Source organism: Panthera uncia, chromosome F2 (genome assembly GCF_023721935.1).
Source record: "Panthera uncia isolate 11264 chromosome F2, Puncia_PCG_1.0, whole genome shotgun sequence".
NCBI lineage: Eukaryota > Metazoa > Chordata > Mammalia > Carnivora > Felidae > Panthera > Panthera uncia.
The window spans coordinates 53436975-53450889 of NC_064812.1; the positions used below are offsets into that span (position 1 = coordinate 53436975).

Below are 13915 nucleotides of genomic sequence, written 5' to 3' on the forward strand. Positions count from 1 at the left end.
AACATCTTTAATGTTCCTTTGTATTAAAAGGTTAGAATCAAAATAAAGTGTTCACTTCTTCAATGAAAACTTTTGTTAGCATAGTTATAAAGAAAGTAATTCAGTGTTCATTATGATTTAAAAAATAACTACCCAACTAATAATCCCAAATTGTCTATTATCTCTCATTTAGTCTACAACAGGAAGCAAATTCTTAAAAAAAGGAGAGCAGTTTATGATAATGAAGGAATTACCAAATTTTTTAGAAATAAAAAAACTGTCGTGATCCTTTTCTGTTTCTGGGAAGAATCATTTTGTCAGGATGTGGGTCTGCAAAGAGAGTAAGAGTCCAGCAGTATATGTCTGCATTTTGGGCAAATACTTATTTAAGAAGACAGGATCCTCTTAAAAAACAAACAAAAAAGGAAAACTCTGAATTGGTTCTGATTTTTTTCTGAAAAATCTATTTCTATATTCTATATCACATTGTCCTTCTGTTTAAATAGTGTTTCTAAAGGTCATTCACAAGTAAACAGATTAACTTTTGGCACTGACACGAAGCAAGGTAACCACACTATAATCATAGTTGATTCTCAAAATAAATTCAGTTCCTCACAGTGAGCATGATTACACATCTAGCACCATGAACGTATTTTGTTTTGTAAGTGCCTACTGCAGTGTATTTATAAGCTTCATAAGCCTGCCAAGCAAGTGTCTCACACCAGGTTCTATTACTAAGGCCTTACATTAGGCTCCTCTTGAAGTCGTGTTGTCCTGAATGGAGGTTTCTTATTTTCTACAGGCAACTTGGGTCCCGTCAGTACATCAGTCTCTGTGTAGACTGCAGAGGTGAGATGCTAATCTGGTTTTGTTGAGGCCGGCGAGGTGTGAGCCCGCATAAATGACCACTGGATTCTGTTAGAGCCTTGTTTTAATGATACGGGTAACTTACATCTGGCATTTCAACTTCAAACTTCAGTCTCGGAAGTGAACTTTTTGTTTGACCTGGCTGAGGAAGACGCTAGAAATCTAGAATTATGTGAAAGTGGTTAATAAATTTTTCCATGAATGTTAGTCTACTGTTTACCTTCATTACTAATTACACAGACGTTAGCAGCATATTTTAATGAGGCATTTTGAGATTCTTCCCCCCCCCATGTACTTAGACTATAGTTTTAATATATTCAGAATGCATATAAATATGAAGCAGAAATTATCCTTTAAAAAGAAGGTAGAATTTATGCAAGTGCTAATTAAGATTGGGTATCTCCAAAGGTAAAGCAAATCTTCAGTGATTAAAAGAGCCCCCCCCTGCCCCCCCCCAAAGACATCCTAACTGGGCAAAGATCTCTCTACATTAGCAGACATTTCATAATGTTTCCCCACGAGTGGAAAGGTAAAATTCAACACCAGTCTTACCAGTAATCATTACCAATAAATTCTCCTCTGATCTCCATTTTGCTGGAGACAAGGGAGGCTGCTCACAGCACAGGGCCCACATGCATGAAGGAGAAAGACCCATGGGTAGACCAGGGTTTGGGCCTCATGCCCACAGGGTTACACAGTAGTCATGTGACAAGTCACTTAACATCCTGGTGCCTCAGGATCCCCATCTGTACAGTAGGCATAACAGTCCTTACTCTGAGAGACAGATGTTGTGAGAATGCATGCGATTGTGTGAATGAGTTCTGTGAAATGTAAAACATTCACCAAATGTAAGGCACTATCATTTGTTATAATAAGCAGCTGTTAAAATAAGGTAGATGGCTTTAGGTAACTATCCAGAAATTATTCTCTTAGGTTCTTAAACCTTAGACTAACTTTTTCTATACATGTAATCCAAGGACCACAGACCTATGAGAAATTCCTTTTAAAAAGTTAAAATAGGGGATGGGGGTGGGGGGAGACCAGTGCCAATGATTTCTTTCTTAGAAATGTAGTCAATAAATACATACAGGGCTCCCCAAACTTAGTGAACAAGAACATCTTATTTTTTCTCATTTTCATATAATTTCCACTGTCATCCTGAGAAGCTAGTGTTGAACAAAACAACACACGTCAGAAAACTGTTAGAAAAACCTGTTATGTGATTAAAATAGCGAAATGTTTATCAACTATAATACGATGCGATTTTTTTTTTTTGAGATTCTGAGTAAATGTTACATACGCAGCCGTTGCAAAGTATGGAGTGGGCTGCAAGCGCTTTCAAGAGCATAGAATCGAGGTCCCCCCCCCCCCCGTGCTCCCCAACCCCCACCCCCCACGCTCCGCCCGGAACACAGCCAGCTTGCGCTGACAGCACTGACACTGTGTTTGTGTGCACGGACAGAAGGCCTCAGCGGATCCTGGAAGGAGGGAGGAGGCGTGCCTTCCAGCAGCAGCAGCAGCGGCTACTGGAGCTGGAGCGCCCCCAGCGACCAGTCCAACCCGTCCACGCCGTCGCCGCCGCTGTCGGCCGACAGCTTCAAGCCCTTCCGCAGCCCCGCGCCGCAGCCGCAACCTCAGCCCGACGACGGCATCGACGAGGCGGAGGCCAGCAACCTGCTCTTCGACGAGCCCATTCCCAGGAAAAGAAAGGTGGGTGTCGGCCACGCCGTTTTCGGGTTTTGGTTGCAGGAACGGCCGCCTTCGAAGGGCCAGTGTGAGCCTGGCGTGGCTGTTCTGCATTCCTGCTGCCCACGTCCCTTGTGAGCCACAGAAACAGCTCGTGCTCCCCTCTGACGTTCTCTGACGTTTCAAAATAAATTAAGGATCACGATTAAAAACAAAAATGATCACCTCATTGATACATTTCTTCCAAGTACACGTGTCCCCGGCCCCATCCTGTGGACGTTTCAACGTAAGTTAAGGGTCAGGATTAAAAACAAAAATAATCAAATCACTGACATGTTCTTTCTAAGTACACATGCCCTCTCCCCGCCCCCCACCCCATCCTGTGGTGTAAGAATTAACAACAGGCTTCAGATGGCACTTTAGGCTTGGTTTGGTGATTCACTCTTTGTGGGACTTATTTTTGTGTGTGTGTATATAAAGTAAAGTTAATACTCTATTTTCTCTTTTCTGCTTCCGTAAGCCCTGAAGGGTTGTTGGGAAGACTATTTTGCGTCTAATTTTTATAAAACCGGGTTGAAACTTAAGTGCAAACTGACATATAAACCTATGTACATACCTACATGCTAAAAATGATATAGTTGCCAAATTAAAAGTGAAAAAGGAGACCTAATTAATTGACTATACTTTCATTTAATCCTCACAGCAGTCCTGCTGGTAAGTATTCTATTCCCATTTTGATATGAGAAGGTTAAGGAGCGATAGGTTATGCATCAACTCACTGCTGTCATGCACGTTAGAAAGGGCTAGACCTGCCATTCAAACACAGGTTCTGCCTGGACCTAAAGCTCAGATTCTTTTCATTTTCTTCACATACATTGAAATTATTATGTTTACTCACAATTTTTGAAAAGCATTGCTATTTCATAGAATAGAGCAATGCTACTGCTACATCTAGAAAACACTTTAACGTTATTTTTTAAATCGCCGTATAAATGTGAAACTGTTACTTGATATGTTGGTATTTTAATTTGTCATTGTAGCTTCCTTATTAATGACTATTCACAAACAAAAATCCAAAGCAAAGCCCCGAGTACTACAATGCAACCTGTTTTTTTTTCCCCCAATTCATTCCAAAGAGCAAAACAAAGAGATGGCATCGGTCCAACTGTCCCTCCCTGCTTCTCTCTCCGCATCATTCAGCATGTGTAACAGTAGAGGTTGTACAGGCTCTCTCTCTCCCCAGAGAACAGGGCATTCATGTGGTCTCCTGTCCTTCCCAGGGGCAGTGGCATGGAGAGTTGCTGTTTTACATACAAGTCCCCTAGGTGGAGGGGGAAGGCTGGAGTGGCTCCAGCATCCTGTGGGGCCCCAGGGACCGAGTCTTCACTCGACTAGTCAGGGAGACAGGCTGGCACTTGTATCGGGGGAACCTGCGGGCAAGTTGGACCCAAAGCCTGCAGGTCTCTGCTTCAGGCTGCACAGACTTTCTCTCTGGGGTCACCTGCGTATGTAGTTGTGGCTCCCATCAAGCAGGTCTTGGCATTGTGGCAAGGACTCCCGGCCAGGGGAACCCCCGCCTTATAAGGTGCGCTGCTGAAAGCCTGCCCCAGCCTTTCGTCTCTAATGGAGCCACACCAGCCAAATTCACACTCTTGCATTACGCTAAGTTGCACTGGCCACATTTGTACTTAAGGTCTGTCAGCTTCGACTAAATTAGGGGATAGTCAAGTCACCAAAGGAAAAGAGCAAAAAAGCTTCATTACAAAGTGGCTTCATTTGAAGACCCACTCTGCAGTATATGGGGTAGTTGGAAAAAACACATGAATAAAAGCCATATTCTTCCTTCTTTCTTTCTGACTTTTCCAGCTAATCAGAGCCTGGATTTGCCCAGAGGAGTACCCCCTGCTGGCTGAAGCTCACCATCACTAACTTTTAAATCAGGGATCTTACATAGACGTTGCCTGTTTATAACTTAAAGTTACTTTGAATAGTGTAATGAGAATGTGGGATGGTTGCTGCTTATTTTTGTATTTATTAAGTGAACCAGCACAACGTCCTGAGATTGAGACGCAGCCACTTCCGTTAAGATTGGATGCTGGGTGGGTGGACACTGGTGTGTAAAGAGGCAATAATGACTTGGGGTGAAAAATGCTGTGCTCATAATGTGGTAGAAACACGGTAACTGTGATGCGGTTGTTTTAGAGCTTTTAAAATCCTTTAAAGATTTCTAAGAGTTAATTTGCGTAATCCATTAGACACTATGTTCTAGTTGGTGAGATGCATCATATCCATTTAAGACCATGGGCAGTTGTGATGGTCATATGTCTTGTGGGGATTGAGAACCTTCTAGATCAGTATTTTCCACACTGCAGGTTTCAATCCACTAGTGGGTTATGAGTCAATTTAATGAGCTGTGAATAGCACTTCTTTAATGAATAGGACAGAATAGGATGCATTGTACTCAATCAGGGTAAGTGTGGTTTCTTGATGTTTTTGTTTCAATTATGCACTTACCTGGGTAATGTACAAAAATTTACCTCTTACTGTGGTTCATGGTTTAAAAAGTTTGGAGGCTCCTGTTCTATGTTGTAAAGAGATAACATGGTAAGTGGTAAACGAAGGAGCACTGAACAGAAATCAAGATCCACATCCTAAACTCAACTTGGCCACCCTGAGGACTTAAGAAGATCCTGTATCCCTTTTGATTATCAGCTTCTTCACTTATAAACCAGGCAAACAGGTACTATCAAACCTCTCTCAGGATAATCATGAAGATTAAATGTGACCATAAGTAGAAAGGATGTACAAGCCCTAAAACCCCATGTACTGGAATGTAGCATCATTATAACAGACATTTTTAGACCCTATACGAAGGGGGAAGCAACATTCCCTAGATGGGATTATGAAGCAGCGGTCCTGATCTTTCTCCTCCTTATGAAAGCTCTCTCATCTCTTCTCCTACGTCTCCCACACATGGACATCTCACTCTGACCTCTTAAGGTGATCCATGTTCCTCTTACGGAAGGAGGAAGAGAGTATGAAATGTGCTGCCTAGACAAGGCATTATCTTCTATCAGCAGTGATGGAGAAACATTTGCTGGTAACAACTGCATTTGCATATTTAGTTACAATTTACAACATGCTTTTAACATGTTTTTAGCAGTTTAACAACTATGCTATACCTTGGCATAGTCGTATCCCCATTCTGCAGAAGAGGCTCACTAAGGTTATACGAATTGCCCAAGGTCCTGTAGCTTATAACGTGGCAGAGATAAGATCAGCCTAGCTGAAATAGCCAAGATGAAATTTTGGAAGCAAATTCAAGGAATCCACATTTCCCTCTGCCCACAGAGGAGAATAACACGGAAAGAAAATAATCAGATGCAGCTACAACCAACGTTATTTGGCAGGGTGGGATTGGGGTGCAAAGGATCCAGAGAGAAATCCAAGGGCAGAGAACAGAACTCCAGGCTGTCTGCCACAGCCCACTACTTCCTGAATGAAGTACCCATCGCTCTTAAGAGGACCTTTAGCCAAGGTTTGGAAATGGGAGAAACAGAAATGAAAGCCTTCTTTCTCCTGGCTCTGGAGATCAGCCAGCCAACTACCTCAAGCCCAGTGCTAGCAGAATTTTTTCTCTGGGATTTCAGACGAACAGACAGGCAGTTCTTCCATGCTCAGAGAAAAGCCAGGACCCAGACTACAGGGGACATGCAGTTCCGGTCATGACCACAAGGTGATGCAGTGACCCTAACTACCGACACTCTGGGAGCCTGGGAGAAAACCGTCTCTGTAGTTTACCATCAATCCCAGAAGACCTCTAGAAAATCAAGAAGTGCTGATAACTACTTATGAATATGCTTTTTTTCCATGTCAGGTCCCTAATTCTGTCAGATTCTAAGTTTGCCCATCCCTGAACAGGATAAGAAAGTCCGGGCTCTGGAATTAGCACCCCAGCTCAATACTTATGTATTGAGCAAGTCGCTTGATTTCTCTAAGCCACGGTTTCCTCGTTTGTAAAATATGGATAATGATAGCACCCCACTGATGAGGTTGTTCTGAGGATTATATGAACATTATTGTTCATATTGAACATATCGTTCATGCTGGCTGCTAATACTTTGCTTTCCTTTTTACCCATTTGACAACTGACTGAACAGAAATTTGAGAAGCGTGGGTGTGGAGAGAAGGGGGTGCTCACCTCCATTCTCCATCCTGTCCCCACATTGACTATATCAGTATTGCTGCAGCTCAAGACACCGGATCCCTCAGCCACTTCAGCCACCTTGGACTTATTTAGGGTTAATGGGAGAGGCCAGCCTACATTCAGGTGAGGGGTGAGGACAACGACGACAGGGGCAGAAATCAGGGGCCATACAAGGAAACCTGACTCAGGACTCCACATTTCAGAACATCAGCAGCAACTCGAAGACAATAACTACATTCCAGCCTTCATTATTCTCATTGATTTTACAAGTGTCTTGACCACGAACCATCTTACCCGGGGACTAGGGAGAATCCCAAGTCAGAGAAAAAAGTGCTGAGTGATCATAAGGTGCTCCAGCAATAGTTTTGCGAGTAGTAAACAATGAATTAATCACTTGCTCCACTCTGCATTTTCAGTCTTTCAGAACCAAAAAAGCAGTGAGTCACTTTAAATTGTGAATGACTGCTCTGAAAAGAAAACAAATGCGTAAAGCCCTCACGCATAAGCTGTTCCCAGTCTCTGCCGCTGACTTAATTCCTAGCCCACTAATTCTGAGCAGAGAGTGCCTTCTGCAAGAAGAACCGCTGTTCCAGAAATAGACCCATCTGTTAGAACTGCTGGGGAGGGCGGTGCTAAGAAAAGCAGCTCGGGGTCACACCCTACGGATTTCATGGTGATGACACAGCATCGCCAGCCCGATCAGGGGAGCCGATTGGCCATGGAGAGAATCGGGACACAGAAGAGTGAGATCTAGGCACTTTAGTGATAGGACCTCAGAATAATCTACCAAGCAGTACAGAAGATCCGGAGTATTGGACCTCGAAGGACTTCAGAAATCACCCACCACAACCTTTCCAAGTTACAGGACTGCTTGAACACATCCAGATATGTACAAATTCTCCTAAGGATGAGATGCACTTTTATAAGCCACTGATTGAGAAAACAGATCACGGGTACAGATTTTTGTTAACTCACGAATGCTTTTGTCGTTGTTCTACAAATCATTTGAAATCAACTTTATTTTGGCATAATCGCCACTCAATAAAATGAACCCATTTTAAGTATACAGTGCAGTGAGTTTTGACTAATTTCTCCACCTGGGTGACCCCCGCTGTAATCAGGCCAGTAGTTCAGCACTCCTCATGCCCCTCTGAACTCAGATGCCCCTCACAACACCTGCAAAAACAGACAGCCAGTTAGTGACCTGACTTCTGTCACTATAGGTCCATTTCACACATTGCAGACTTTCCAGTAGATGGAATCCTACAGTGTGTGCGTTGTAGTGTACAAAAATCCCACGTGTTGGCAACAGGAACTCTCATTCATCTCTGGTGGGAATGTAAAATGGTGCAATCACTTTGTAAAACAGTTTGGCAGTTTCTTATAAATTTAAATAGACGCTTACCATATGACCCGGCAATTCCACTCCTCGATATTTACCTAAGAGATAAGAAAACATATGTCCACAAAAAGACTTGCAGACTTAAGGTTCATAGCAGTTTCATTCATTATCACCCCATGCTGCAAACAACCCGTATGTCCATCAAGAGGTAAATGGATAAGCAAATTGTGGTATATTCATTCAACAGAATACTACACCACAACAAAAGGAAATAAACTACTGATATGTGAAACAGTGGGCAGATCTCAAAAACATTATGCTGAAGTAAAATAGCCTGACACAAAAGAATGCATTCTCTATTATTCCATTAGAAGAAACCTTTTTCTTATTTTTAAGTTTTATTTGTCATCACAGCATCTATAAGCAGTGCCTGTAGATGGGAGATGTTTGATCCACATTTGGTATACATTTGAATTCACCCATCACTTCGCATTAACCTCACACACACAGATTACTTGTTCAGTCTTCCTGTCGAACAAATAAAGAAATAAAGCCCTGAAGCTGAGGTGACGTGTATAAGGCTGCTTTCCCAATAAAGGAAAGAACTGGAACCGCTACCAGTTTTAGGTAGGTAGTGAATTTTTAAATATGTCTGTTCACTTGCCAGTCTTTTGGAAGCTGTTGAGTGGACCTCTTAGTCCCCAAAGAGCCATTGGAGCCTCTGCCAAGCAGTGTGCGTTCCTCCCACGTGAGGCAGGCTAGGGAGACATGTATAACACAGCAAACTCAGGTATACAGAATAATTGGATGCTCCCCTTCCATCAAGGACCCTGGTCCTCTCTGGGGAGGCTTAGATGTATCAATGTCCACCCCCAACACACACAGACATGCACACGCACGTGCACACACATACACACACATACACCTACATATAACACCTCAATCGCCATATGAAACATACCCAACGATCTTCACACTTTCCTCTCAGAAAAAGCAACTTGGTATTAACCCCAGGCTGCTGTGTGGTAAAGCGGACAGTAAAGTGATGTTCATGTATCTTCTGGAACATAACTTTCATTGAACTTATTATCCCTAGATGTAATGTAATCTATCTATGTAGATTATTATCTACATATATCTACATTATCTACATATATCTACATATATCTATGTAACTTATTATCCCTAGATGTAATGTAAAGTATAATGTAATACTTCAAAACTCAGCCATGTTTCCACTCTTGGACATGAAGGTGACCTTCAGCAGTCATCTTGTCAGTCCTGTGGACCAGTCTGGGTTTCTTCAGGAAAACAGAAGCCATTCCATGTATTCCAGATACGAAAAAATTCAAAAGCAGGGTTGAGCCTTGCCATGGGAAGGGCAAGCAGAGAAAAGATGAGGGAAGCCTTGGCCAGAGATGTCAGCCTGTTGCCCCAAAGCAGCTGGCGTCCGAGACAGTCTGGAAACCGCTGCGAAGGTCACACATCTCCAGGAAGCTGTCTCCAGCCTTCATAGCCTACTGCACCAAAGTTGGGTGATTCTGAAGAGCTTGCCTGGAAGCTGCTGAGGAGCTCACATCGGGCGTGTTTGAGATCCCAGGAGTCTGCCTGTAACCGCTGAGAGCTTCACTCCTGCAGGGTTGTTGGGAGTGTGAAACTAGGCACATGTATGGAAGACCCTAGCACAGTGTGGTTCCCAGCCATGGGTGGCCTCGTCTCCCTCGGACATCCTCCTCTGTGAACGTCTTTCTGTTAGAGCTGCGAGGGGCAGCTGGGGCAGAAGCACTGAAGGGCACGTTCAGACTTGGCCCTGCGATTGCCCCAGCAACTTTGCTTGGTTTGGCCTCCTTGGGAGAGCTAGGACCCATGTGGCAACTTGGGTGACGTTTACTTAGCTATTTTTTCCTGTCCTCTCCCTCCCATGGCTTGTTTTTTCTTTTCATGTAACAGTGAGTAGTCTGTTTGTAGACAAAGGATTTGTTTCCATTGGATGTCGTTAGGGGACTTTGAAAAGTACTTACCCACTATTTAAGGGGCCCCATGGTTTGACACAAGAACATCCTTCACCTACGTAGAGAGAAGCCACTTGATTTCATTCAAGTTGAGATATCCTTTTAATATACTGTTATTCTCCCAAATTAGTCAAGCAAGTGTGATAGGGTGACTCCATTTTTAAATAACTTTTAAAAATTAAAAGTAGGATAATTTTTACATTTGCAGATTAATGTAAAAATAAGATCCCCCTCCCCAATATTTCCACCATGGCGTAGTACATTTTTATTTGCAGGACATATCCTCTCCTCAAAAAAGATAATGTTCAGATACTTTTATGAGCTGCTTTTCCCCTGTATCAGTCAAGGTTCGGGCAGAAAACAGGTGCTGTACTCAAGTGGAACAATTGAGAAGAGTTTAATAAAGAAGCTATTGACAAAGGTGTAGACAGGGTTCGGAGACATCAGGAGAAGTTACCCCAAAAGCTAACAACATTACCACCCCTAAGCCTGAAGAGGCAAATAAACAGAGAGGTTTCCAGAACCCAGGGGGTTACCAAAACTCCGAAAATACCAACAGAAGTGTTAGTTTTTGGAGAAGAAATGGAGCCACTGCCCACCTGTGGCCAGGCAGACAGGAAGTTGAGGGAATCCATACCCTCTTGCCTTTCAGTCTCTTCCCTTTGCTTGCCCGCCTTCTGTCAGTCCTTCCATTGGCCAGACTCAACCAGAAACCAGTTGGCCAGGGTACCCGCTGATGAAGGTCAGCCTCCAGGCACTGAGCGGGGTGGAGGGTGGAGGATGGTGTGGGCCTGCACTAGGAGCTTGTTTTTTCACATCAAAGAAGTTTTTCTTACAACTTCATTTTTAAGGCTCCTTAATATTCAGTTATATGGAATTAATTTAACCAGTCATCTGATAATCCCCTCAGCAATCTTGACATTATTTCTGATTTCTCACTGGTCTAAAAATCAGTGCCGTGAGCATCTTTATACACGTCTTTGGAGACATTTCAAATGACTTTCTTAGGATAGAGCCCCTAAAAGTTGATATTGGGTCAAAACGATAGATGTTTTCAAAGCTTCATCTGTATTGCTCTTAAATTTAGAGATAGCAAATATCTGTGCATGGGTAAATTATGAGGGCAGGGTTCTGGCAGGTTGGGATAAAATGGGATAATGAATGAAAGATGTCATTCAAAGGAAATGCCAAAAAGAAGAGGTAGAAGGGAAATCAGGGCTTTCCCTCTGTGAAGGAGTTTGGGGTTGCCCCCTCCCAAAACCCAGTTAAAGGTCTCCCCACTATGTGTAATTATGTTTCTGAGTTTGCGTTTGTAACCACCTTGCAAATCAGCAGGAACTTTCTCTATGCTTCTGGAGTATAATACTGCATAAAGTCCTCCCAATTGCTTATGCTAATGACTCAAATCATTGTAAATTAGACAATCATTTTTCCTGCTGCACATTTTCTGTTTTCTTCTGGTGAACTTAGACCTTCCTTGAGTACCGAGCATTGCAGGGGGTGTAAGTCTGGAAGAAAAAATTACTGTATGGAGTGAAGAGAAAACCATCTATAATTCAGTGTGCACCATGCCTGCCATGGGCCTGTGCTAAGAAGTTAATTTACAGCCAGATAAGATCATCAGGTGGTAATCACACTGGGAAATCTTCTGGAATTTCACAGAATAATGATCTTTTGGACAAACATTCTTTGAACATAGAGTATTTACTAATAGCTTCCAAAATGCTTAAGTAAATTAAGATGTCTCAAATACGGCTCATTGCCGTGGGCCCCAAAATGCAACTTTCCCAAGATTCAGCACAGCCAATACTAATTAATAAGTTATGCTAGGCACAGGAGTAGAGTGTTGGGCAAGAAGTCATGGCTCCTACTCTCAGAGAGCTTACGTGATAAAAACTGGCCTATCCCCAGCATTTCTCTTAGAAACCCAGCAAAAGAACAAAGCAAGGAGGAAGCAAAGTTGATCATTTTTCATATGCATTACCTAATTTTTCTGGGCAACTGATTCCTGGGGAGCCCATACCAGAGACCCAAAAAGTGAGAATCTAATTGAGGAGATGATACTCAAAACAATTGTGATTGGTGGTTATCCTAATTCTGAGAAATTTAGAAAGGATATTGGTCATCTTCATTGTAATTTTTGGATTTGATCTCTGTATCAGCTGTTTTCTCCTGACTAAGGAAAGGAATTATACCAATGATATTTATTTTTCTACAATTTGTATTAAGCTTTACTGCTTATCAATTAAAAAAAAAAAAAAACAAAAAAAAAACAAGTGTTCGGGGCACCTGGGTGGCTCAGTTGGTTGAACATGCGACTCTTGATTTTGCCTCAGTTCATGATCCCAGGGTCATGGAATTGAGCCCTGTGTTGGGCTCCGCCTTGGGCATGGAGCCTGCTTCCTCTCCTCTCCTTTCCTCCCCTCCCCTCCCCTCCCCTCCACTCCCCTTCCATGCCCCTCCCCTCCCCTTCCCCCCCACCTCTGCCCCTCTCCCCTGTTCATGCTCCCTCTCTCTCTCTAAAAGGAAAAAAAAGTGTTTGACATATTACTGCAAGGACTGGGAACAGCAGTCTTATAAATAATACTTGTTCTGGCACAAAAATACCAGAGTGATAGTCATTTCCTAAAACAATCAGCAATTTGAACCTTTAAAATAATTCCTAATATGCAGAAGGAATTTGGCTCTGTATGTTGCACAATACTATTACATTAATTACGAAAGCCTTTATCTAACTGACCAATTGGTGGAACCATCAAAGGACACTGGGTAAGTTTCCTAACTTTTTGGATTCTTGCTTCCCACCCATGAAAATGAAAATAGTATCACATGCCTTGCCTGGTCCTTTCCCACTCTCTAAAGCAGCCATTTCAGCCTCGTCTGCTCTCACACAGCCTCCCCACTTTGCCCTTAGATTTGACCTCACTTCCTACCTCACTGAAAAATTAGAAGCATTCAGACAGGAATGTTTTTTTTTTTTTTTTTTTTTTTTTTTTTTTTATCAGCAAACTAACTGAATCTACATCCATCACTTGGTCTTTCTTTTCAGGGCAACCCTACCACTGTGCGAGGGGTTGCTAATGCTGAATCCTCTTTCTTTTTCAGGATCTTACCCTGTAGTTATCCCCCGCATCTCGACTACATTGTCTGTCCCTCCTTCCTTTGCAACTGTGACCATCAACATAAAAACTCAATTGAGTATGACTCATTTTTACAAGCTCTCCGTTTACTGCTCTCATATCAGCCACCTTTCTTGAAAAGGTGGCACTTACTCTCTTTACTTCTTTATTATTTTTAAATTTATTTTTATTTTAGAGAAAGCACGAGCAGGAGAGGGGGGCAGAGAGAGAATATTAAGCAGGCTCCACGCTCTGTGTGGAGCCCAGTGCAGGGCTTGATCCCACAACCCTGGCATCATGACCTGAGCTGAAATCAAGAGTCAGATGCTCAGTCAACTGAGCCACTCAGGCACCCCTCTCTCCACTTCTTTAAATCCCACTTATTCTCCAGCCATGGCGGTTGGACTTCATCCCACTACTCTGAGAAACCTGCTCTTGTCTGGGCCACTGACAGCCTCCATGTATCGAATCCACAGGACTCTTCCCAGTCCTTGTTCAACACAGTTGGCCACATCTTCCTTCTTGAACAGTCTTCTGACTGTGCAGTAATACCACACTGTCTTGATTCTCCCTCTCTCTCTCTCTTTCTGCTCCTGCTCTATCTCCAATAAGAAATACCGGATGCTGTAAAGTCCTGGGCCTTCTAATTATCTGTACCTTCATTTTTGCCTAGATGATCTCATCCAGACCTGAGTTTTAAGTG

General features: G+C 42.9%; 1 protein-coding gene across 1 annotated transcript in view; it reads left to right on the plus strand.

Annotated features, from left to right (window-relative positions):
• The window catches only part of ZNF704 (zinc finger protein 704), a 241199-nt gene that overhangs the window by 194275 nt on the left and 33009 nt on the right, over positions 1-13915 (plus strand). The window contains exon 6 of the mRNA XM_049632687.1: positions 2309-2556. Coding sequence (XP_049488644.1) covers positions 2309-2556 — 248 coding nt within the window. The remainder of the gene's footprint in view (positions 1-2308; positions 2557-13915) is intronic.